Consider the following 25,000-nt stretch of genomic DNA (forward strand, 5'->3'; position numbering starts at 1 on the left):
AAAAAAACTGAACTAGACCCGTGACTTCTTTCTCCGTCTTCAACTTGTCACAATGTCCCAACATATATATATATATATATATATATATATATATATGTATATATATGTGTGAGTCTGTGTGTGTGTGTGTAATAAAACCACTTGGAAAATAAAATGAAAGGTGACCGAACGTTTTCGTCTATTTAAATTTTTTTCTTAAATAGACGAAAACCTTCAGTCACCTTTCATTTTATTTTCCAAGTGGTTTTATTATAAATTTTTGTGAATCACGTGTTTTTGCGATTTATTCGCATATATATATATATATATATATATATATATATATATATATATATATATATATATATATATATATATATATATGTATGTATGTATGGCATTCATGTCTGGGTTGTGTATTATATTAAGCATATGAACATTGACATTAATAGTTTTCGTAAATTTTGTAGCTATTGACATATGTATCTAGCGTGTACATGTCTGTGTGTGTGTGTGCGCCCGAGGTTTTGTGCATGTTTTGTACGTACAGTATATAAAATGTAACGATCTCTTGGTCATGGGCCTTTGTGGGGTTTGCGGCTGCGGCGGCACCTAACTGGAGCGAGCGAGCGAGCGAGACGTCTTCGGTTAATTAGCGAACATGATCGCACGAAACCTGTTCCTGCTCCCTCCCCCTTTCCCCCACCTCCCCTCCCCCTCCACCTCCCCCTCGAATTCGCTGAAGCGGCCACCGACTTCGCCGAAGGAGCACTGCCTCGGCACGAGAGAATGTTAGGGAAGTCGATGTACGAGAAAAAAAAAAGTTCAATATGGAGAAACTTGGTCAGTGATGGATTGCGTCAAAACGTGCAGTGCCCCCCTCCCCTTGTCTTTCTTTGTATCGTTGCTACCTGGTTCCGATCTCGTTGCACACGCCGGTGCAGGCTGCCACCTGTCTCAGCAGCAGCGAGGGGCCTCCTCGACTACCGTAGAACTGATCCTGCGCTGACGTACTTGACGGGATTGTGTTCGTGTGGGCGTCTCGCGAGCGCCAGGCTGTTTTCATTCACCCCAGCGCAGCTCAAGTCCTCCCTCCTCGTGGTGGACCGGGGGGGGTGGTGGTCAAGACGGCTGACAAGGTGCCCCGGCATCTTGGGAAAGGACCCCATACATCCTCGTGTATGCCAATGTAGTTAAGCATAGTCAGCTAACAGGTAGGCTTAACTAATAGTTAATGAACTATGATATGACCTAGTTAACTATGTCTGATCAGGCTGAGTTTATTAGTATTTAACCTCTTCATGATGTCATCCCCTGAGGTGAATGTAGTCACTGCTGTTAGCTAGAATAATATGCCTAAAGTGCGTCGTCGTCACAGCTAATGAAGTGGATGGAAGTGGTTTGGGCCGTTCGTGGCGGACCCAAGGCTGAATGGACTCGTCTGGGCTTTGCCGGAGTGAGGGTTCTGAAGAGCGAATGTGGGCAGAACGTGTGAACGTGTATGGTTTTATTTTCTTGTTTGTTTAAATTTGTATTATAGAATCACCTGGCACTAGCCAGAACAAAAACCTCCAAGTAGGTAATTTTTCAGACCAGGGCGGGAGTAACTCAGATCGCTGAATTGGCTGGTCGAGAGAGAAGGAATTGGGTATCGGTCTTGTTTAGGCGACTGGTAACTTGCTGCGGCTGTCCATGTACGTAGGGCAAAGGTTGTGGCTTTGGTCGCATCAAAGTGCCTACTGATGGAAGGTTTCCGTAATGATCAAATATGAAGAATTCTTGGAAGAGTTTACTGTTAGTAGAGCCTGTTTTTTGTGTTCGGTTTCACAAACTTTTTTTTTTTTTTTTTTTACGTTCAGTTGTTAAAAGTCGTGTTTTGTTATTATTGTTGTTGTTATTATTATTATTATTATTATTATTATTATTATTATTTATTAATGGTGGTGGTGATAGTAATAGTAGTAGTAGGAGTAGTAGTTGTAGTCGTATTGTGTTTTATAATATTTAAGAAATTTTAACCTTGATTTCTACACATGGGCTGATATTTCTACTTATAAATGAATGCATATGTGATTATGATATACTCTGACAACTTGGAAATTAACCTAGATATTGTGTGGAGAGACTTTGCTCTTTATTTGATGATCTTTTATACCGACAGACGATTTCATTCAGCTGAGGTGAGGGCCTACCCCTCCGCTGAATAGAATCGTCAGGCCTTAGAATAAATTGCCTTAGGACAGAGTGAAGATAGGTTGAGATAACGGCAACCCTTGTACAGCAGGGGATCCTGCCATCTACTCGATGAAATAATTTGCCGACAACGGTAACAGAAAATGCAAAGTGCATCATCATAGTAAAGCGAAGTATCATCTTCAAAGGGTTTTGGCGAGCCGAAGTACGAAAGCAAAAACTAGTAATAAGATGATAAGACTAAAAAATGTGAAAATAATCAAATGTACACTAAGGCCGGACCGAAGAGCTAAGATGGCCTACCAAGGCCTCAGAGACAGTGCCTCAAATACATCAGGGCATTAGGCTAAGCCTCGAGCCGAAGGGCAGATTCTGAGGAGGAGCTGAAGTTGTCGACTAAGGCTGTCCTGCCTACGAAAGGCCGCATGAGGCGAACTGTAGTAGAGGTAGGTTGCGTTCTCGAAATAGACTGCTCAAGTGTTCTGCAAAATGTGTACAAAGGTTTACTTGTGTACTAAGGGTGGTTGGAGACTGCCTACTAAGAATGCCATATACTAAGGGTGAGTTGCAGATAGCATACTAAGGCTTTACAGCCCACTAAAGATAGGTTGCAGAATATATATATATATATATATATATACTGTACTGGTAGGATGCATGTAATGTACAAATGTTTGCTTCCGTACAAAGGTTTATTCCTTAGTGATGTGTCGTAGAATGCCTACTAAGGCTTTCTGGCATACTGAGGATGAGTTGCAGAATGCATATCCTACCAAGTTTTGCTAGTGTTAAAGGTGAGTTGTATATTGTGTATTAAGTTTTATTTTATTTTTTTCCCTTGTTGCCTAGTTTCCAGAAAGCACACAAAAGTTTGATTGTATAGGATGGGTTGTAGATGGGTTACAAAGGTTAGAGAATCGAAAGAAAAGAACGTTTGATACCAAGGTTTCAGCGTGCTGGAACGGGTTTCAAGGTTGCAGCTTGTGCCAGAGCGTGCGGACTTAGGCTTGCAGATTGTGGACTCAGGCTGGCAAGGCTAAGGGTATGCGATGTTTAGGCAGAGCTGCGCTCCTCACCCCGCAACAAAGGCCTTACCCAGCGCAGCGGTACTTTGGAAACGATTCCATGAAAGCGCGTTCGAAATGAGATCTTTTTTGAACCGACCTCCTCTGTCGGCCAATGAAAACCTCGCTAGCATGCGATGCCGCGTTTTGATTGGCTCCCGTCACTGGGGCCGGGGTGACTTGGCCTCGACGCGCTATCGATTAGCACCAGCTGACGGAGGAAGAGGAGGCGGCTGAGGTGGAGGAAGAGGAGGTAGGTGGTGCTGACAAACGGAGAGAGAGAGAGAGAGGAGAGGAGAGGAGTCTGAGAGCAGAAAGATAACGTTGATGGAAAATCTAGAAACAAAGAAGAGAATTCCTGTTACAGAAGAAATGAGAAATTTGGAAGTTGGTTATCTAAGTTAGATAGGTGATGTAAGGAGAAAGAAGAAAGGAGAGGGAGGAGAATTGAAACGAGGGCAGAGAGGAAGGTTTGGAACAAGGTGAGGTTGTTGTTGTTGTTGCTCTCTTTCCCAATTAGAGAGCAGCGTCAAGAGGACCAAAAATGGCGAGGAAAGAGCACTGCGGGCAAAGAAATAAATAAGATTCTTATCATTATAGAGGGAAATAGAATTTTGCAGAGTGGGTCACATATTTTATTATTATGAAAGAAAATTAGAAATTGGTACTTGCCAGCTGGGTATGCAGATAGGAATGAGAAATGGTATCACGGGGAAGGGGGAGAGAGAGAGAGAGAGAGAGAAACGTGGCTGGAAGAGCTGGAAAGAAAGAAAGGGGGATTATTGTCACGAAAGAAAGCCTTAAATCTTTCAGATTTTAACATGTGTCTGGGAGACGGACCCCGTCCTGTACTGGGGCTTGATCGATCGAGACCCCTAGAGTGCGTCACGGAGTTGAAAACGGAGAACAGAGGAAGAGAAAGGGAGAAGTAAGGGTCCGGAGAGGTCCAGCGGGACATAGTACGTGCGGAGGTTGCGAACAAAGAAGCGAACGAAAATTAATTAATTTAAAGGAAATGAAGAAATGGGATCAGATTTTGGTTTTGCATATGGAGAGTGGAGTTATTTATGTGTTTGTAATATATATATATGCGTGCGTGTGTGTGTGTGTGTGTGTGTGTGTGTGTGTGTGTGTGTGGATGGGATGCATGTGCGTATGCATGCGTATATGTGGGTGTGTTTTCAGTGTGTAGGTATGTGCATATGTTTGGTGGGGTGCGTATACTAGTATGTGGGTGTGCATGGGCGCGCGCGTATGGGTGTGGGTGCGCGCGCATTATAGAGAGGTGGAAATGTGTTATTAGAGGAATATATATCTATGTTAGTAATATAAATAAAATGAAAAGAGAACATAGTCTTGTTTGTCAGGTTACAAACACGAGAGGATGTGAATAATGTGTACGTCCATTGTGTGTCTTGATGATCCGTTATTCATTTCTTGATTTAATTTTCCACGGGGGTGGGGGTGTTATTAGTGCTTGCCATTAGTGGTGCCTTGAAAATTAGGACTGTGGACATTCAGCAGCCAGTGCGTCTATCCATGGGGCGCAATATCACACCGATGAAATGGAATCATGGACGTGAGTAGATAACTTATGCAGTCAATATCCCATCATAAGGGGAACGCGTGACAACTACCACTTGCCTTGGCTGTCCAGATATGTAGGGCAGGAGTGAAGGGCGGCTTTGAAGAGAAGCGCCCCCTTGCGTAAGCAGTGGTTACTGTCATATACTCGTATGTATATATATATATATATATATATATATATATATATATATATATATATATTGTGTATGTGTGTATGCCAGTTTTGTTTATGGCGGCCATTTTCAACACGAATCCCAACATTGGGAAGGATGACTTCAATGCGACGACGATCTTTGTTCCAGCCGCACGTTTGTTGACAAAAGTTTCAAAACTATGTATTTTGTTATTGGAAATATACATTTTATTGTTTATTATTTGATATATCTTGCTCCTGTACAATACTCATTTTACAGAAAGAAGCACTTTCTTGTACAGAAAAACTGTATTGAATACTGAGAAACAAAGGTTTGTTTGCGTAGGGAAACGAACAGCCAAGATCAAAACTTTTGACCACTATTTCAGCATGGCAGGTAGTCAATGCTTACTATAGCTGAGTGTGGGCATATTATATTTGTGTGTATTTTAACCTGCCTACTGCTGTGAATATTGTTTTAAACTAATATACAAAAGATATTACCGTCCACTCTTTCTTTACTTCTGTGGTTTTCTCGCGCGCGCGCGCGCACACACACACACACACACGCGCACTCACACACATACACACACACACACACACACACACACACACACACACACACACACACAACTCCCCGCCCAACTCTCGTGGGCGGGGAGTTGGGTGTGTGTGTGTGCATGTAAGATCATAGCATTACCCATAGATCAGTCGTACGAGCTCTGAGCTCTCTTCCGGGAAGGAAATAGCTGTCGATCACGAGTCCAACACGTGATCCAAAGACCAAGGTGAATCACACACACACACCTGTGGCTGCCAAGGGTCAGTGTGTTGACCCACTCCCCCTGTTGTTACTTTTAACATCAGTGTGTGATGTCCAAGTGTTGTTTTAAATGAACGGATATTTTTTTTTATAGTGACGCTCTTCACTGAGTGGTGATAATAGTGCACCACTTAGTTAAGATGTCTATTCTCACCCGTCTACACTACAGTGCAGGCAAACTGTATCAATTAAGATCAGGGTGTGGTTACCCTCCTTCACCTGTGATAAGACACCTCAAAGAACTAAACCTATTTCCTAACCGTGGATGTAGGGCGGGACGCAACCATCATAGATACATTAATATAGTTAGAACGAGTAGATTGAGGACAGTGATAACACCGAAACCTGTCATTGAGGTCCCAAGACTGGTATGATTTACTTTTTTTTTTTACGTTACCTCTCTGTGTAAAAAAGTAGATGAACTCACTGCTACTGTATTGTCACTTAATGTGGGTGTAGTTGCAATTACGGAAGCATGGCAAATAGTGCCCGAAATATGCGAAATTGAGGGATACGTACTCCATAACAACCACAGCCTCCATCATTTTGTGTGTAGTGTAACCCCCCCCCCCCCACGAGCTCCATCGGCCGACGCTTTGGTGGAATACATTATTAGCACGGCAGACAGTCTCAAGGCCAAATACCTCGGTGCTAGGTTGGTCCTATGTGAGGATTTCAATGAGTTAAACACCAGTGATATTCAAAAACATCTACATATACCACAACACGTCAACTTCGCCACACATGGCGTCAACACGCTTGACCTCTCTCTAAGTGACATGAGTGAACTGTACCTCCCTCCTCGACCCCTCCCCCCAGTTGGTCGGTCCACCCACACTTCCATCCTGTGGTCGCCGGCCAGCACTACTTCGTTTGCACACAGCATCACCACTCGCTTTCACAGGACCATGCCCGACTCACACTTGCGTGAATTTGGACAATGGATTACTCAACATCCATAGACAGAGGTGCTCGCAGTGGAGGGAGTTCAGGAGAAGTGGGACATCTATATCAATATAATTACGCAGGCCTTCGATCGTTACTCCCCTTTGAAGCAGACGTGGACACACCCAGCCGATGCCCTATGGATCACTCCCAGGATTAAAAGACTGATTCAACAGCGTGCTAAAGCTTTTTACAATGACATCAACCTCTTTAGACAACGCCGGAACAAAGCCATAAGGGAAATAAAAAGAGCCAAGAAAATGTACTACCCCAGCAAGATCAAACAATTACATTAGAACAGCAGCCTGTGGTTTAACAGGGTCAAAAGCTTGTGTGGTATGAGGCAGGCATCTGACATCCCCTTCCTATCACAATTTTCACCAGACCTTGCGGCTGAGCAATTAAATGACCACTTCGCATCCATCTGTCAAACGCTGCCCGGTATTGACCTCTCCTTCCTGCTTTCTTCCATCCCACCCCCACAGTACATGTTTTTTTCAGGTTGCCAATAACCTCGCTAGCATCAAATCAAAGCGGTCATCTACACCCATCAAACTTTATCGTGAATTTGCTCGCGAACTTGCCATCCCGATCTGTTCAATAATCAATGCCTCTCAGAGCAAATGTCCCACGGATTGGAAGACAGGCTTCATTACTCCCATCCCCAAATCTTCCAATCCCCAATCCTTTAATGATCTCGGACCCATTAATATCCCATTCCTAGTCTTATTTGTGAGGATTTTGTCTTCGAGTGGGAATACTCCAAAATCAGCAAATTCATTGATCTCCAGCAGTTTGGTAATGTGAAAACATCTTCCACCACTATCTTATTAGCTTCCTTGACTTTATAAAAATCTCGAGCAGCGCAAGACTTCACTTGCAGTGGCGTTCATTGACTTCAAGAAAGCCTTCGACCTTGTTGATCATACCACTATCATCACCAAAGCCATCCACCTTGGCCTTCTTACCTCCTTGGAGGCTTGGCTATCTGACATCCTGACGGACCGTTGTCAAGCTGTCAGATATCAGGGACACGTCTATGCAGTCAAGCACCTACCCTGTGGGGTAACACAGGGAACAAGAATGGGGCCACTGTGTTTCCTGATACTCATAAACGATGCCCTGGGAGGCACAGCGCACAGGTGGAAATATGTTGATGACTGCTCGGTGGGAATCTCTGTGTCCAACACTGACCTGAACTACGACCCACTGCAGGACACGCTGGACAAGCTACACACATGGACAGTGCTTAACAAAGTCTCCATCAACCACAAGAAAACTGTGGTAATGCACTTCCACACCTCCAATGACGTTCCCCCCCCTCCTGCTGACAATTGACAGCCAGCCCCCACAAGTGGTCCAGTTAACTAAGCTGCTGGGGATAACCATCGACAATAAGTTGACCTGGAAGAACACCGCCAACACCGTCAGGGCAGCCTCCTACAAGCTGTATATGCTGCGTCGACTGAGTTCATTAGGGGCTCAGGCTGAAGATCTCAAGACCATCTACACTTCCTTCATTTTACCCAAGTTGATGTACGCATCACCCTCCTGGACCTCCTCACTCACAATCACGCAGCAGCGACAGCTGGAGAAAGTGCAGAAAAGAGCCTGTCGCACAATCCTTGACGAAGAATACACCATCTATCAGCACGCTCTCATCACAGTAGGACTACCTACCCTTGCTGACCACTATCTTTGGAGTCTGAGGTCGTTTGCGGTCACCCTAGTTAAACATCCTTGGCACCGGAACCTGTTACCTCCACAGGTACCACGACCACGGCTGCAGGTGCGGCACCATAATATCATCAAACCGATCAGACCATGCATCGACCGTTTTAAGAAGAGCCCCATACTAACATTTGTGGACTTAATCAACAAGAATTGATATTGTTGTACTACACACCTATTCCTTAACTTACTATTTTTTGTTTTATTTTTTGAATGTAACATCTTTTCACTGTCATAGTTTTATAATGTTATATTCATGTAGGATGTATATCTTCAGCATTAATGCTGCTATACCCAATAAACCTATTATTATTACACGCACGCACGCGCGCTCTCATGTACATCCACACACACATCCACACACACACGCATGCACACACACACACACACACGCATGCATGCACACACACACGCACGCATGCACACACACACACACACCTACACACGTGATCGACCTTCGCTCAGGTTTCATGGAAATTGCCTCGAGAGAGAGAGGGAGGGAGGGAGGAAGGTCAACGGGCGACGGGCAACTTCAAGTCGAGGAAGACCGCGAAGACGGCCGCCGAATTGATTGGGGTTGACGCGGCGGCAAAGGCTCCTGTTCCGGGAACGATGGTGAGAATGAAATAGCAATACAGGATTCGGAGAGGTATATAGAAAATAAGAAAATAAATAGATGAGTATAAGCTGAGAGACCTTGGTTGTACGTGTAAAAGTAATAATACCACCACCACCGCCACCTTTTCCAATGGTAAATATAAAAGTATCCTTGTTATTGTTCCTGTCGCCAGCCGAAGTTTGTTTATCGGCGAAGCGAAGTTGAGCCGAATTAGGGTCGCGACCGTTCGAGACCTCTTTGTTCCTTTCTTCCTCCAGGTGAATAAAATCGGCTGGCGACAGGAAAAACAAAGATATTCACCGTATACCACCGTGTTGAAATTAGGGAGTGAAGATGTACGCTTACTAAAAAGGCCGACGAAATTCTTCATGTTATGAGTTTGTGCTAACCTACGGCAACCGTGCCAGAACAAAGTCTATGCGTCAGCATGCAAAGGTATGGCTAAGATGAACTAGATAGGAGTGGACATCAGTTATGATACAATAAGAGAGAGAGAACAGGTGGTCGGGGAAAACATAACACTGGCGTCACAAAAAATACTATTGAAGACAAAACCGTGGTAGTAATCTGTGTATGTGTGTGCGCGCGCGTGTGTATGTGTGTGTGTGATAACCGATCCACAACAGGAAAGGCTTCTTTCAGACGCATAGAGATCGCCTGGCGACAGCTAGAAGAAACAAATTGTAAATCGCAATGAAAGGGTAGATCTGGGTAGGTTCGAGATGGACACCCACTCCATCATTTCCTCCCTCGGTTGATTAGTAAAACCACGCGGCGGCAGCTAGAACAGATACTAAAGTCGGTGACAAAGGAAGGCAGGAAGGGGTTTGGGGAAGTGCCACCGCGTGTCCCGGAAGAAGCACAGCGGCACGGCACCCGGGCGGGACATCGACGTCGCTTGAGTCATCACCTCTCGGAAGACCAACGAATGATTGCAACGAAACAAAGGTGTCTCTCTCTCTTTTTTTTTTTTTTTTTTTTTTTTTTTTTTCGTCAGTGTTCCCGCAACTTCGCCAGTCTCTGTCACGTCATTCCTGCAAGCCTCTCCGTCTTGGTCGTCCACGTGTTTTTAGCGGGAGAAGACCTCGCACTAGATGCCACTGTGGGAGATCAGGTAGATAGGTATAACTAAAATCCCGATAGTGTACCACGAGAAAAATATTGTGAAATGCTTCCCCCAATGCTCGCTACAGATCAACAATAACAATTATGGATATTTTATATTATAGTGAATTGACAATACTATAACGTAAAACACTGTTTTCCCGCGATTATTCGATTGCAAAATTGAAATAGGTGTTATAAAACACCACAAGGAAATCAACATATTGCACTGTTACAATGATGAAGCTCGTTAACAGTAGACCTTTTGTTATAAAACGAGGTCGGATTAAAGAAGAAAAAAGATAACTTAGGTATTTGTTTCGTGTCACGTGCGGTCAAGAGAAAGGGTTGCCGAACAGTGCGAAACTTGGGAAATTTATAAAACATGCGTGTGTACAACTAAAAGGAGGAGGATGAGGATGGGGTGGATTGTGATGGCCCGGAGAGTGACGGTTGTCGCCCCGCCCCCCGTCGAGATTGGCAACAGGCAGGCGGGTGGCCGAAAAAGAGGAGGAAGAGGAGGGAAAGAAAAGGGAGGAGGAGGAGGACCCGTAAACAAGAGAACGGCGGAACTGGGGCTGGTGCAGCAGGAACAATTGGGTCTGACACCCACCCACTCGCCCCTTTTGGTGCTGGGGGTGGCCACTGTATTGCAGGAACTCAAATGTATCTCTTCAGGAGTTACTCTATATATTTGTTTCTAGTTAGTGCCGGGTGATACACGTAATACGCATTTTAGATTCTGGCTAACGGCAGGAGATTTTATGGAGCTGAAGACTCGGGCCCTGCTTTGAAGGGGATCCTAATAGGTCGAGGCCTCGTATTAGGCCTGCGACTAATCCCTCGATTGCCTCAGATCACCTGCCCTTCGCCAGAACAAAGTTCCCAGAGTGCGTCACCGCGTTGAAGGCTGGTAAGAAACGTTTCAAGATGAAAAAACGTTTGGAGGTTCGTGTTCGACGTTATATATTTGTATATATATGTACATATATATGTACATATATATATATAACCACTAGGAAAAATAAACTAACGAAGCAGAGCGCTTTCGTATAATTACATCTTCAGTGCAGATACAAAGGAATTATAAAATGAAGAAACAAGGTACAGAATATATGACATAGTGAAGAGGGCATTCGGTGAGGTAGTGGAAGAAGTACACGTGACGGACGTTTGAACCGTCCTGGTAACCAACAAGTATGGGACAACTGCTCATCAAGGTTTGTACAAATTAGATAGTTATATTTCTCATGAAATTTCAAAATTATTTAAACTATAATATAAATTACGAGCAGTTGTCCCTTACTTGTTGGTTACCAGGACGGTTCAAACGTCCGTCACGTGTACTTCTTCCACTACCTCTCCGAATGCCTTCTTCACTATGTCATATATTCTGTACCTTGTTTCTTCATTTTATAATTCCTTCTTTGTATCTGCACTGAAGATGTAATTATACGAAAGCTCTCTGCTTCGTTAGTTTACTTTTCCTAGTGGTTACTTACGCATTTGTGAACATACGCTCCTAGTGTTTTTATTGCATATATATATATATATATATATATATATATATATATATATATATATATACATGCATACATATATATATATTATATATATATATAACGTCGAACACGAACTTCCAAACTTCTTTTTTTTTTTTTTTTAACGTTTCTTACCAGCCTTCAACGCGGTGACGCACTCTGAGGACTTTGTTCTGGCGAAGGGCAGGTGAATCACCGGGTTTCTCTCTCTCCCTCCCTCTTTCTCCCTCTCTCTGTCCCTCTCCCCCTCCCCCTCCCCTGTCTCTCTCCCCCTCCCTCTCCCCCTGTCTCTCTCCCCCTCTTTCCCTCTCTCTCCCTCTCTCTCCCTCCCCCTGTCTCTCTCCCCCTCTCTCTCCCCCCTCTCCCTCCCTCCTTCCCTCCCTCCCTCCCTCCCTCCCTCCCTCCCTCCCCCCTCCCTCCTTCCCTCCCTCCCTCCTTCTCTCTCCCCACTCAGTCCAAGAGCCAGTTAAGTCTACACAATCCGAATTGGTCCATCGTGAGAATCTGGGGGGTGGGGTGGGTGGGTGATCCATCAGAAGCAAAGACCGACCTGGGGCGAGAGGAGGTAGTCCATGGAAGGTGCATGCATGGAGGAGCAGGAAGGGGGTGTGGGGGGGGGAGGTCCGGTGATAGGAAGGGAGACCGGAGGTCCCCGTGGGTCGATAGAGTCTGGGATTGATTGCCGGGTCTTTTGATGGTGAGGCCCTGAAGAGGACGTTACCCGGACGTGGGACAGGTCGTCTTGAACGCCCGGTGCTGGGAGATGAGATGGAGATCGTAAAGAGACGGGAGCGCCCGCCCAGGTTGGCTTCTTCACCACGGATGCGTAAGAAGATTCCTTTCAGATGAATAAATTCGTTTGGCGATAGGTTGAATAAGTATACAAGATCATTCGCGCATTCAGCCTGGTCCACACTGATCCTCGTGCAGCGTTGTATGAGGCAGTTGGCAGTGCTGAATGCAGCGCCGAGTGTCCACACTCTCTGTCAGTGTGGGACCTGCGTCCACTCTGACAGACAGTGTGGACACTCGGCGCTGCCTTCAACACTGCCAACTGCCTGATGCAGCTTTGCATGAGGCTCAGTGTGGACACGGCCTTAGGGTTCGATTAAGTGGAATTGAATTTTTGAATACGAGAACAGTTTTCCGCAGATGAAAAAATAAATAGATAAATCTTCAGGTGTATGTCATAGAGGCACATAAGACATGAAGATTGTGCAGTTGCCGCCACTAAAAAATGGTACAATTTTTGGAGTGTTATTGCCAGCTATTTACGAGTTGTACAGTACTGGCAGATTACAGACACAATAAAAACATACACGGGTTGGAGGACCTCGCCTCTGGCAGGACGCCGGTGTCACAACAATAACAGCAACGCATATTGATTCCTGTAAAATCAATTAACAAACAAAAACAGGGGTACAAGTAGGCAGAGTGATTGGTTGGTAGACATTAGATTATCTCTTGTGTTTATTCACATAACCTGGTGCTGTTACGCAAGGAGACCAAAATATAACCCCTTTCCTACCGAGCTGGGGGCACCATGCAGATGAATAGAATAGCCTGGCGGCAGTCAATAAAAATAACACGTGGAATGGAAGGGGCTACTCACGATTGGCCACAACCCGCCTCGTCCTCCTCGTTACTAAGATAGTGTTGTGGAGATGAATAAAGTAGCTTGGCGTCGAGGGGAAGACGAGGAAAAGTGCCGCTTGGTAAGGAAAGGGAGGTGACACTGAGGCGAAAGTTAGAATTTCAATTTGTATGTTTTTTTTGTTTTTGTTTTTAAGCGAAAGATGTATGGAATGCAGACTAGAGAGGACAAATTGAAACCTTGTCAGTCCCCTTGAACAAGGTACCATCTCTCTCTCTTCCTCTTTTCTCTTCCTCTTCTTTCTCTTCCTCTTCTTTCTCTTGTTCTTCTTCTTTCTCTTCTTATTCCTCTTCTTATTTCGCGTTTGAAGGTCAATACCAGGGTGATAAGGAGTCTGTCGTCAGTTCCCCTTCTGAAGAAAGCCGCCTGACTGGTCCCAGTTCGAGCACACACGCACGAAGGGCGTTACCCTCATAAAACAGTTAATACCTTGAACTCATTGTGCATCTGTTGTTGTAGAAATGTCAATAGGAATTTTTTATGCTTCTGATGGATAATCCATGGCTGGAATAGAGTCCCAAGAAAGCGAGACCCCATTCAGCTTCTGTGGGCGGGGTGTACGTGGGGTCACACACACACACACACACACACACACACACACACACACACACACACACACACACACACACACACACACACAGAGTACCGACTCGGTGTCACAGTTGGTAGAGCGCTGAACTGGGAAGCAGAAGTGCTCCCAGTAGCCAGTTCGAATCCTGCCCAGGGCCGAAATTATTTCGGCATCGCTGTGCCTCGGGTCGTTACTCTGACTCTCGTGGGCGGGGAGTTGGGTGTGTGTGTGTGTGCAAGGTCATAGCATTACCCATAGATCGGACCTACGAGCTCTGAGCTCTCTTCCAGGAGGGAAATAGCTGTCGATCACGAGTCCAACACGTGATCCAAAGACCAAGTGAATACACACACAGACACACACACACACACAAAACTCGTGGCGCAGTGGTAGAGTTTTCGGCTGTCACTACGGTGGTCCGGGTTCGAATCCCGTCCAGGACTGAAATAAATTTAGTTTCGCTGAGTTGGGGTGTGTGCGTGGGTGTAAGGTCACAGCCTTACTCATAGATCGGTCATATATGAGCTCTGAGCTCTCTTCCGAGAGGAAAATAGCTGTCGATCACGAGTCCAACACGTGATCCAAGACTATGGTGAATCACACGCACAGTTACCTAGTGTAGGCCTTATGGTCTCTTGCAGTCTCCTTCATTCTTATGTTCTTATGCTTCCTCTCAGCTTGGTTCTTAACCTCGCTCTCTTTATACATAGTTACAGGGTAGTATTGAAGATATGTGTATATATATATATATATATATATATATATATATATATATGTATATATATATATGAATTTGGTCAACCACATTAACTTATTTCCATTTTAATTCATTGCAAACACGATCGAGACTAATAAGAGTATGTAATTCGATGAAAGCATATTCGGAAACTGAGACGCTCAGACTGACTCGAACTTAGTCGATACGTAACAAAAGGGCAGTGACTTAACCAACTCAACCATCAAGAGGGATATAAGTTCAGCACTATTTCTTGTATATATGCTCGAGTTATGTATACGCGAACTTTATACTCAACCTATCTCCGCCATGGAGATACATATACATACACATATATATATATATATATATATATATATATATATATATATATATATATATATATATATACATTTATTTTGTGTGTTTTAGAGGGGAGATCCAATCTATTACATTTCTATTCAGTGGTAACCCCTGCCCTAAGAAGAAAGAGAGAGAAAAAAAAAGATGAAATAGAGTGATCAAATAGTCATAAACTAAGAAAGAGGAGTTTGACCCATCCATTGCTGTAAGAGCCCTTTCCACAGAGTGAAATCGTTGCTACTTTAGACAGAATAAAGCACTAAAAGTACTTCATCGTAACGAAAGGATTGAACTTGTCTTTAGCCCTGCGACAGGATCCTTGAGGTATGCCACAGTAGACGGTAGGGAGGGGGTTCTAAAAAACAAGGCGAGAGAAAAGGGGATGGGGAGGGGGGAGACAAGGAGACTTGAGCCAATTCTGGCCCCAAGTGGAAATGTCGTCATATTCCAGGGGACAATAAAAATATTTGCATGATTGAATTTGCTTCGCGGAGGAGAGGAGGTTAGGGATGTTGTTGGATGGGGAGGGGCGCTAGAGATGTTGCGAGGGAAGCAAGGGGGTGGGAGAGGGGAATGGATGGCCTTCAAAGGATGTATGGGGAAAGACGGATATTGAGCGTGTATGGGGAAGTGGATGTTAGGGGGCATAGGAGGGGATGTAGGGGGAGAGGATATTTGAAGGATGGGGAGGGATACGGAGGAACTGAAATGAACGTGTGTGGGGAGTTGGTGGTGAGATTGGCCGACGTCACAGGTGGGCGAGTTGGTGAAGGAGGAGGGATACTGGTAGGAAGGTATGCCGGGAGTCGAGATTTGGGAGGTGTAAGTCGTAGTCGAAAGTTTTGAATGAAGATGTGGTTACCAACAATGTATATTTGCTTTAGAACATTTAATGTATTTCTGTTGACTAGAACATATCTTATACCGTGTCATTGTGTATGGAAAATGGATAACGTTGTATTCGGATTTTAGAAATCGTAGTATAGTTCTAATTATTGTTGCAATTATACCCTATTGAAACTGAAATGTGCCTGCGTGGGATGGGTGGGAAGCAAACTCCGTGTTGGCGATAAATGAAGAACAGCAGCATCGGGGGGAGGAGAAAGTGGGAAGAATTGGGAAGGTTATGGCACCGAGAAAAATAACTTTGAGCAAGGGTAGAGCTTACAGTAACATAACTGAAGAATAGAACTGCGTATGTGGAGAAGGGTGGAAATAACGAGAGCGAGGGCCTGCGCCGCGGTTGAGTTGTCGAACAGGTGTGCCGATGGAGTGGGGACGCGGAAGAAGGGGGCGTAATTGGAGGATGAACTAAAGAAAATTTAGAACTGCGTTCGCGTCTTCATTTATCAAACACATTGCAGGTTAGGATTGGATTGCTTGGCTTTGTGTGAATGGTCATTGTGTGTGTGTGTGTGTGTGTGTGTGTGTGTGTGTGTGTGTGTGTGTGTGTGTGTGTGAGAGTGGACGAGTTGAGCTTGCATTCAGAATGCCCATGTGGGAGGAGACTTGTCGAACAGGTATAGATGGAGGAAGGGGGTGAAGAAGAGGGAGAGAGGAGGATCAGGATTGGTAAAGGATTGGGGAAGGGCCAAGAGAGAGAGAGAGAACTGTGCATGTTTGTGTGAAGGACGGGTCCGGTACATTGACCCGGAAGGTAGGAGAGCTGGGGGGATCACGGATCCTGGAGCCGACACGGCTCAAGGATGGAGAAAAAGGTGGAAAGCAAAAGAACGAGGAAGAGAAAAACGACGATAGGGGGGAGAAATGGTAGGGAGAAAAAAAAGTTTGAAAAGTGCAAAGGGAGGGGAGAAAGAAGAGCCGGGCGGGGGAGATGAAATCGAGAAGAGGAGAGGATAGAACAAAGGAGGAAGAGGGGAAGATACAGTTGACCTCCCTGTTCGGGTCACTGACTTACTTTATGTATTTGATCTGCATGCGGTAGGTGACCTTTTTCCTCTGCTTATAATAATATAATCTGGCCATAGCAGGATTATATATATATATATGTATATATATATATACACATATATATATATATATATATATATACATACACATACACATACACACACACACATATACATACCATCTTTTCAACCACAGTTCACTTTTAATACCATGCCATCGTAGTCGAGACCAACGGGGAGTTCAAAGGAAGCGAATATGTTGGAAATTGAAACGTGGTCGAGCCGAGGACTCGAACTCAGCTCGGACGTGACAAGGCGTCAGTGACTTAGCCCATTGCACTATAAAGAGAGATGATATATATATGTATATATATATATATATATATATATATATATATATATATATATATATTATGCCTTTACTTTTTCGTTTAGGAATGTCCCCTGTGGGGCTACAAGGAGAAGGATGCCTAGCCCAATCCCCGTCCCTTTCTTCTCGCCTCTTACCATCCAAGTGGAAATACTTGGTGGCAGTATTCTTTTCCCCCACCTCCCTTGTAAGGGGGGAAAAGCCTTGGTATATGTATATTTATGTGTATATATATATATATATATATATATATATATATATATATATATAATATATATGCAGACTTATATATATACATATATATGCATAGATATATATACATATACATATATATATACATATATATGTTGTAAGGGCCCATCCCCCTTCCCCCGGCTACAAGTCAATTTATCGTGGCTGCACTGATGGTCGTTCTGCTCCCCACCTCGGCGAATGGGCTTGTTTGCACACCAATCCAACGAGCGAGTCTGCCTCGAGCTTCGAAGCCCGAGAAGACTGCACCTGCGCGGAGCGGCCACGTCAGCAGTTTTTGGGGTATATATATCCCTCTTCCCCCAACGTCGGTAGAACTTGATCAGAAGACGTCCTGCGAAGACTACCCACTGCCACGCCAACCCCAAGTCCTAATTACTCCAGTCGCAGGCTACTCGACGTCGAGTCTTCTCGTCTTTGCTGTTCTCAAGACAAACCGCACCCGATTGGGCCGGAACGGTTCGTCCATACGCACCCGAACATTGTTACTGTCGTCACGATACGGAGGTTCGAAGTGCTGAGCACCTCGTATCAGATGTTCCCCCTTCTACAACATTCTATTGTACACTTTTGATGGTTTAATATATTCGCTAACTCTTTTAAATCTATTAATTCTTTTCGATGTTTGATTCAAACCCCAGCAGATCTAGTAGCAACCGAACTGGTATTACTTTAAGGGGCCGAGAGAATATAGTTCCTCGTTTACCCTCGCATTTCTGGCGACCTTGCCAGGATTGGTGCTACAAGTGTGTTTGCTGGGCTCTAAGTCGCTTTGAACGCGCACTCACTGTCTGTGGCCCGGAAGTGAGTCCTCTTGTGCTTTGAGGTTTTGATTGTTTCATAGCTGTTTACGTGTGTAATAGATACCTTACGTTGTGGCATTTTGAAGTGGGTAAAATTGTTCCATTTGCTGAAAGCGAGTAATATTCCTTGTCTTACAGCTTATATGTGTTTGATGCATTTACGTCCCTTGTATTTTTTGCTTCTGCTTAATTATGATTATTTCGTTTACTTTCCGTGTTATTTGATGTCCCTTGGTTGTGCAGTTTATTTCTTTAGTCGTTGACACGTATCTTATTTGTTTTGTTCATTGACACGTATCTTGTTCTCTTGTTCGTTGACACGCATCTTGTTTGTTGACTTGTACCTTATTCGTTACTTATTCTCGTCAATATTACTTATGTTCAGGAGCTTAAGGAACAAGCTATGGCTTTAGGCCTCACAGGAGGAGATATCGGCAAATACGTCATCGAACAGCAAGCAATTGAACGAGAAGAACGTGAAAAAGAGCGACGAGCCAAGAAGGAGGAAAATGAGCATAAGATCCGCTTAGCTGAAATTGAAGCAGAGAAGGAGAAGACCAAGATTGAAGCAGAGAAGGAGAAGGAGAAAGCCAAGATTGAAGCAGAGGAGAAGGAGAAGGCCAAGATTGAAGCGGAAAAGGAGCTAGAGCTAGCTCGTGTCACGGTGTCAAAGCAACCTACTGCGACTCCACATGATTCGGTAAGTCGTCCCCAGCCCTCTCTATTATAAGAGGGAGAAGATATTGCCTCTTACCTTAACCGTTTTGAGAGAATTGCAGAACTACTTAAGCTGAGCCCAGACAGCTATGCCGTGAGACTGGGGAGCTTACTCACGGGGAAGGCAGCTGATATGTACATATCTCTCTCCCCAGAGATAACTAAGAACTATGAGAAATTGAAGAAAGCTTTATTGTCAGGTTTTAACAAAACTCCTGATGGTTACCGCGTAGACTTCCGGAATGCCAAGATTTCTTCAGGAGAAAATTTTCTTCGGTTCTCATTTCAACTAACCAGACTATTCCAGGCATGGTTAGATTCCTCCGATGTAGGGAATACTTTCAATGATTTGAAAGACTTTATGATCCTTGACCAGTTTTTGTCTTCCCTCCATCCAGACTTGCGTGCTTTCATCAAGAAACGACGACCCTCTACTTTAACTGAGGCCATTCGTTTAGCTGACGATTGGACGTCAGCCCACCCTAATCTTCCTCGAACTTCGGTTCCAAATGCAAAGAAGTTCTCTCGACCACCTAAGCCGCCTAAGGTAACCACAATGACCCCGAATCCTTCTAGCGGCCGAAAAGACCCTCCACCTTTGACATGTCACGGTTGTGGAGAAATTGGACACATTCGGCCTCGTTGCCCTAGGAATCCCCGCACTTTCAAAGAAGGCACGTCAACTACGCAGCCATATAAGGTAGGGTTTTGCCTGTCCGATAGAACAGTTCCTCACTTCCAGGCCTCTGGTACCATCAATGGGGCCTGGGTGTCTACTATAATCCGGGACACCGGCTGTTCCTGCGTAGTCGTATCAGGCGAGATGCTTCCAGATATAGATGTCCCGAATTGCAAGAAAGTCTATGTTGCCGACTACTTGGGCCGAGTAGATGCCTTTCCTCTCGTATCTTGTTACCTTCGATGTCCTTATTACGAGGGATGGACGGACGTCGTCAGAGCACCCATCAAATTTGCTAGTGTCTTAATTGGTAACGTTCCAGGCGTTAAAGATCCTAATATATCTGAATGTTCCCCTCCAGCTGGTGACTCCGCTATTCCACGCCCGACACAAACTGCTACGCCCTCTCCCAAGCATCTAGTATGTGCAGTCCAGACCCGAGCCGGCAAAATGAAACGGATTCACCCCTTAGCTCTGCCTGCCCTACAACCTCTCTCGGTGACGCCCGACGATTTCGGTCTACTCCATTCCTCGTGTGAGACACTCTCTGCCGCTAGAGCAAAAGCAGTCTCGGGAGAAACAGATCAAACGAAGAACGGGTCTACTTACCAGTTTGGCAAGACGGACGGTCTCCTCTATCGGAAATGTTTGACTTCTAGTCGCCCTGATTAGGTAGGAAAGTCTACATTGGTCCCCGTGATTGTCGCCCTATTATCCTCTCCATTGCTCATGAGAGCCCTTTAGCTGGACACTTCTCTCACCGGAAGACGGAATTAAAGGTCGCAGAACAATTTTACTGGCCTGGTATGGGAACAGACATCAGAACCTTCTGTCGGTCTTGTGACAAATGTCAAAGCTTCTCAGCGAAGGGACGAGTACCACCAGTCCCATTACAACCCATGCCCATCGTCACTGAACCTGTCGCCCGTGTTGCCATAGACTTGGTTGGACCTCTTTCTCCAGCATCTTCCGATGGACACAGGCACATTATTGATTTTGCCACTGGATTTCCTGAAGCAGTTCCCTTAAAAGATATAGACTCTATTTCGGTCGCTGAGGCCTTATTAACTATTTTCTCGAGAGTTGGTATTCCCCGGGAAATACTTTCGGACAGAGGTACCCAATTCACGTCTAATTTAATGAAGGAACTCCACCGAATGTTGGGGGTGAAACCTATCTTCACCACTCCCCTCCATCCTAGTGGAAATGGTAGGATTGAGAGACTACATGGCCCCTTGAAGGCTATTCTCCGTAAGTTGTGTGCTGAGAAGCCCCGTGAGTGGCATAGGTACTTAATCCCAACCTTATTCGCCCTCGGAGAACTCCCGAGCGATAGGACGGGGTTTTCAGCCTTCGAGTTGTTGTACGGTCGGTCAGTTAGAGGCCCACTCACAGTTTTAAGAGATCTGTGGGAAAACCGTACCCTCCACGAGGAAGAAAGGTCCAGCTTCCAATATGTAATAGAACTACAGGAGAAGCTGGCAGAATGTTCTAAAATGGCTGCGCAACAAGCCGGCATCAGCAGTTCTCGGTACAAGGCGTACTTCGATCTGAAGTCGCAAAACCGTCAATTTAAACCAGGTGATGAAGTTCTAGTACTCCTGCCTAGTGATACCAGTAAACTCCTTGTCACTTGGAATGGACCCTACAAGGTATTGGAGAGACGTGGGGAAGCGAATTACGCAATAGAGACCCCTCGAGGACAGACTTTACCATGCAAACATTTTAAAAGGATATCATCGCAGGGCCCAGGTGCAGCAGTTGGAACTGATGGATGAGATTTCCGCCATAGAAGAACTTTCCGCCCCAGGAAACGAGAAGGTATCCATCATCGACGAAGGAGATCCTTGTGATCTTCTTTCACAGTTGCCTTTGACACCTGACGGCATAACCCTCTCCCCTTCGACTGATAAACCCGAAGTGGAACAACTCAACCCGGATCAGCTAGTCCAACTTCAGAATTTTATGTGTGAGTATAAAGATGTTTTCTCTGACGAGCCCGGATGTACCTCCACTCTAACGCATGACATACAATTTACCACTACAGACAGAGTACAGGCCAAAGTGTACCCGGTGCCAATCCACCTTAGACCTGTCTTCGAGAAGGAGGTCGAAACCCTCTTCCGGCAAGGGATTATCCAACGATCCTCCTCTCCTCATTCTTCGCCTGTTGTCATGGTAAGAAAAACTGATGGATCCTATAGGATGGCCATCGACTATCCCCAACTAAACTCTGTCACAGTATTTCATGCTGAACCAACCTGCAGCATGGAAGAAGATTTGTACAAATTCTCTGGCGCTAGGTACTTTAGTGAACTGGACCTCTGCAAGGCATATTACCAAGTACCTCTTTCAGACAAAGCCAAAGCTCTAACGTCTTTTCCCACTCATCTAGGTTTGATGGAATTCTGCCGAATGCCCTTTGGTCTGGTAACGGCAGGTGCTACTTACATCCGCCTGATGAGACTGGTATTGGCGGATTTACCAAATATATGCTTTTATTTTGACAACATTTTTATTTTTTCTAAAAGCTGGGATGGACATCTTGAAGCTCTACATCGCGTCTTCGAACGTCTACGGGACCACCATCTGACTGTCAAGCCTTCGAAGTGTAGATTTGGAGTTTCTTCCATCCAATACCTTGGCTTCGTTTTAGACGGAACCTCTTTAAGACCTCAACATAACAAGATTGAGGCTATAACCCGCATACCTCCACCAACCAGTAAGAAGTTACTTAGGACCTTCCTTGGTCTAATCTCATTTTATAAGTTGTTTATTCCTCAGGCCTACAACTACACCGGCCCCTTATCTGATCTACTAAGGGAGACTAGCCCGGAACCTCTCCCTTGGACCGAAGACCTCTTGGATCGTTTCTGCCATTTGAAGGCTGCCATATCTTCACAACCCATCTTGCTGTTGTCCGATCCTAAGGTGACCTTCGTCCTTAGGACCGATGCCTCTCTTTATGGTCTGGGGGCTGTTCTGCTCCAGTATCACGATGAATGTCCACATCCCGTCGCATATGCCAGTAGGAAACTTCTGGATCGTGAGAAGAGATACTTCACCATCGAGCGTGAATGTCTTGCGGTCGTTTTCTCCATCTCCAGGTTTGATTATTATCTCCGTGGCAAAGAGTTCTTGTTAGAAGTTGATCACAAACCTCTCTTGTATTTAGCTACCTTCAAAGGAAAGAATGACCGGCTCCTTCGTTGGGCTTTGGCCCTTCAGGCATATGAAATTAGAGTTGTCCACATTGCTGGAAAAGACAATTTAGGTGCTGACCTCCTAAGTAGATCTTAAATCCTGGCTAGGTTATATTTTACTTTCATCCTCTTGTAAGTTACCATTCATTTTGTTTTAATCTACTAGTAGATTCTTGTCCCGGGGGTAGTGTAAGGGCCCATCCCCCTTCCCCCGGCTACAAGTCGATTCACTCGTGGCTGCACTGATGGTCGTTCTGCTCCCCACCTCGGCGAATGGGCTTGTTTGCACACCAATCCAACGAGCGAGTCTGCCTCGAGCTTCGAAGCCCGAGAAGACTGCGCCTGCGCGGAGCGGCCACGTCAGCAGTTTTTGGGGTATATATATCCCTCTTCCCCCAACGTCGGTAGAACTTGATCAGAAGACGTCCTGCGAAGACTACCCACTGCCACGCCAACCCCAAGTCCTAATTACTCCAGTCGCAGGCTACTCGACGTCGAGTCTTCTCGTCTTTGCTGTTCTCAAGACAAACCGCACCCGATTGGGCCGGAACGGTTCGTCCATACGCACCCGAACATTGTTACTGTCGTCACGATACGGAGGTTCGAAGTGCTGAGCATCTCGTATCAGAAGTTCCCCCTTCTACAACATTCTATTGTACACTTATGATGGTTTAATGTATTCGCTAACTCTTTTAAATCCATTAATTCTTTTCGATGTTTGATTCAAACCCCAGCAGATCTAGTAGCACCCGAACTGGTATTACTTTAAGGGGCCGAGAGAACATAGTTCCTCGTTCGCCCTCACAATATACATATATATATATATATATATATATATATATATATATATATATATATATATATATATATATTTGTGTATTTTGGGAGCAGGTTCTCTTTTAAACATGTTTGATTGAATACGACAGCATTCTGGAAGTTGTTGAATTTCTTTCTTGTATTTTCTATTTTTCTAATTATATTCTTCCCTTGGATAGGGTGGGCATAGACCAATTCATTATACTTCTCCATTTTATTACACGACGTTTCGTCTCTAATAAGACATCTTCTGGTATTTCTGTTTTAAAGATACAATAGATATTTATGATACTAGTCTGAATTACATTGATTGTTACACATTTACAATTTATATCAAATCTTACAATTACATTTACATTTTAAATTTGAATGAATAATAACACTAAAGATAATATTATTAATAATAATAATGATAATAATAATATTAATAACTACTTCTTGCCTTAGGTGAAAAGGATGGCGAACGGCTACATATTGACCCGGGGCGACCTTCTCCTATGAAGGTGTGAGGAGATTAGCGGATTACCCGTGACCTCTGCCCTTTTAAATGGTTCAGAGACCTGATGAGGAGAGGGGGTGTGTGGAGGGGGTGGGGGAGGAGGAGGAGGAGGAGGGAGAGGAGAGGGTGAAGCTGAGGAGGAGGGGGTGGTAGAGGCGGAATGTTGCAATTTATGGCTATACAAGGGGATATTAGATATTAGGTCGCATTGCAAATTGATGGAAGGGGCTTTTTCTCTAATGTATATAGATTCTAAGAGCTGGAGTTTTCTTGAATTATAATGGTGTCCAATGATTTTAGTATTTTTAGATATTAAATCCCTTGTGATTACTATGTTGTGGCATTTCTTTAGGTGTTCTTTTATCGCCCCCGTTTGCTGATGGTATGTTAACCTTCTGCCTAAGGTACATTGTGTGTGACCAATGTATCTCGCTGGAAGTGCAAAGTCTTCCTCTGGACAAGTGAATTCATAAATTACATTGGTTTTTTGTAATGCCTCAGGTTTGAACAGGTTATTTTCCATCACTAGTGAAGATGTTTTGGGATTCTTATAGTATATGATGACTTTTATTTCATCTTCCTTGTTTACGGGGTGGCAATTTTTCTTTATTATGTCTCTGACAGCTTTCTCATCTTTTTTGTATGCTTCTGTATAAGTGTTGTGGTAAAATATGTTTATCTGGTGTTTTGCTTTGGATTTACTCTGAGTGTTGTCCTTGGAATAAAATC

At 44.6% G+C, this 25,000-nt stretch overlaps 1 protein-coding gene across 4 annotated transcripts in view; it reads left to right on the top strand.

Annotated features, from left to right (window-relative positions):
- The window catches only part of kuz (zinc-dependent metalloprotease kuz), a 594,360-nt gene that overhangs the window by 358,784 nt on the left and 210,576 nt on the right, over positions 1-25,000 (top strand). For 3 of the 4 annotated variants that reach the window (XM_076203722.1, XM_076203723.1, XM_076203721.1), the window contains exons 2-3: positions 21,801-21,931; positions 22,285-22,475. The exons of the other annotated variant lie outside the window; for it this stretch is intronic. In XM_076203722.1, coding sequence (XP_076059837.1) covers positions 21,801-21,931; positions 22,285-22,475 — 322 coding nt within the window. The remainder of the gene's footprint in view (positions 1-21,800; positions 21,932-22,284; positions 22,476-25,000) is intronic. 4 annotated transcript variants of the gene reach the window in all.

This window comes from Oratosquilla oratoria, chromosome 20 (assembly GCF_046742065.1).
Source record: "Oratosquilla oratoria isolate Oo_2021 chromosome 20, ASM4674206v1, whole genome shotgun sequence".
NCBI classification, from domain to species: domain Eukaryota; kingdom Metazoa; phylum Arthropoda; class Malacostraca; order Stomatopoda; family Squillidae; genus Oratosquilla; species Oratosquilla oratoria.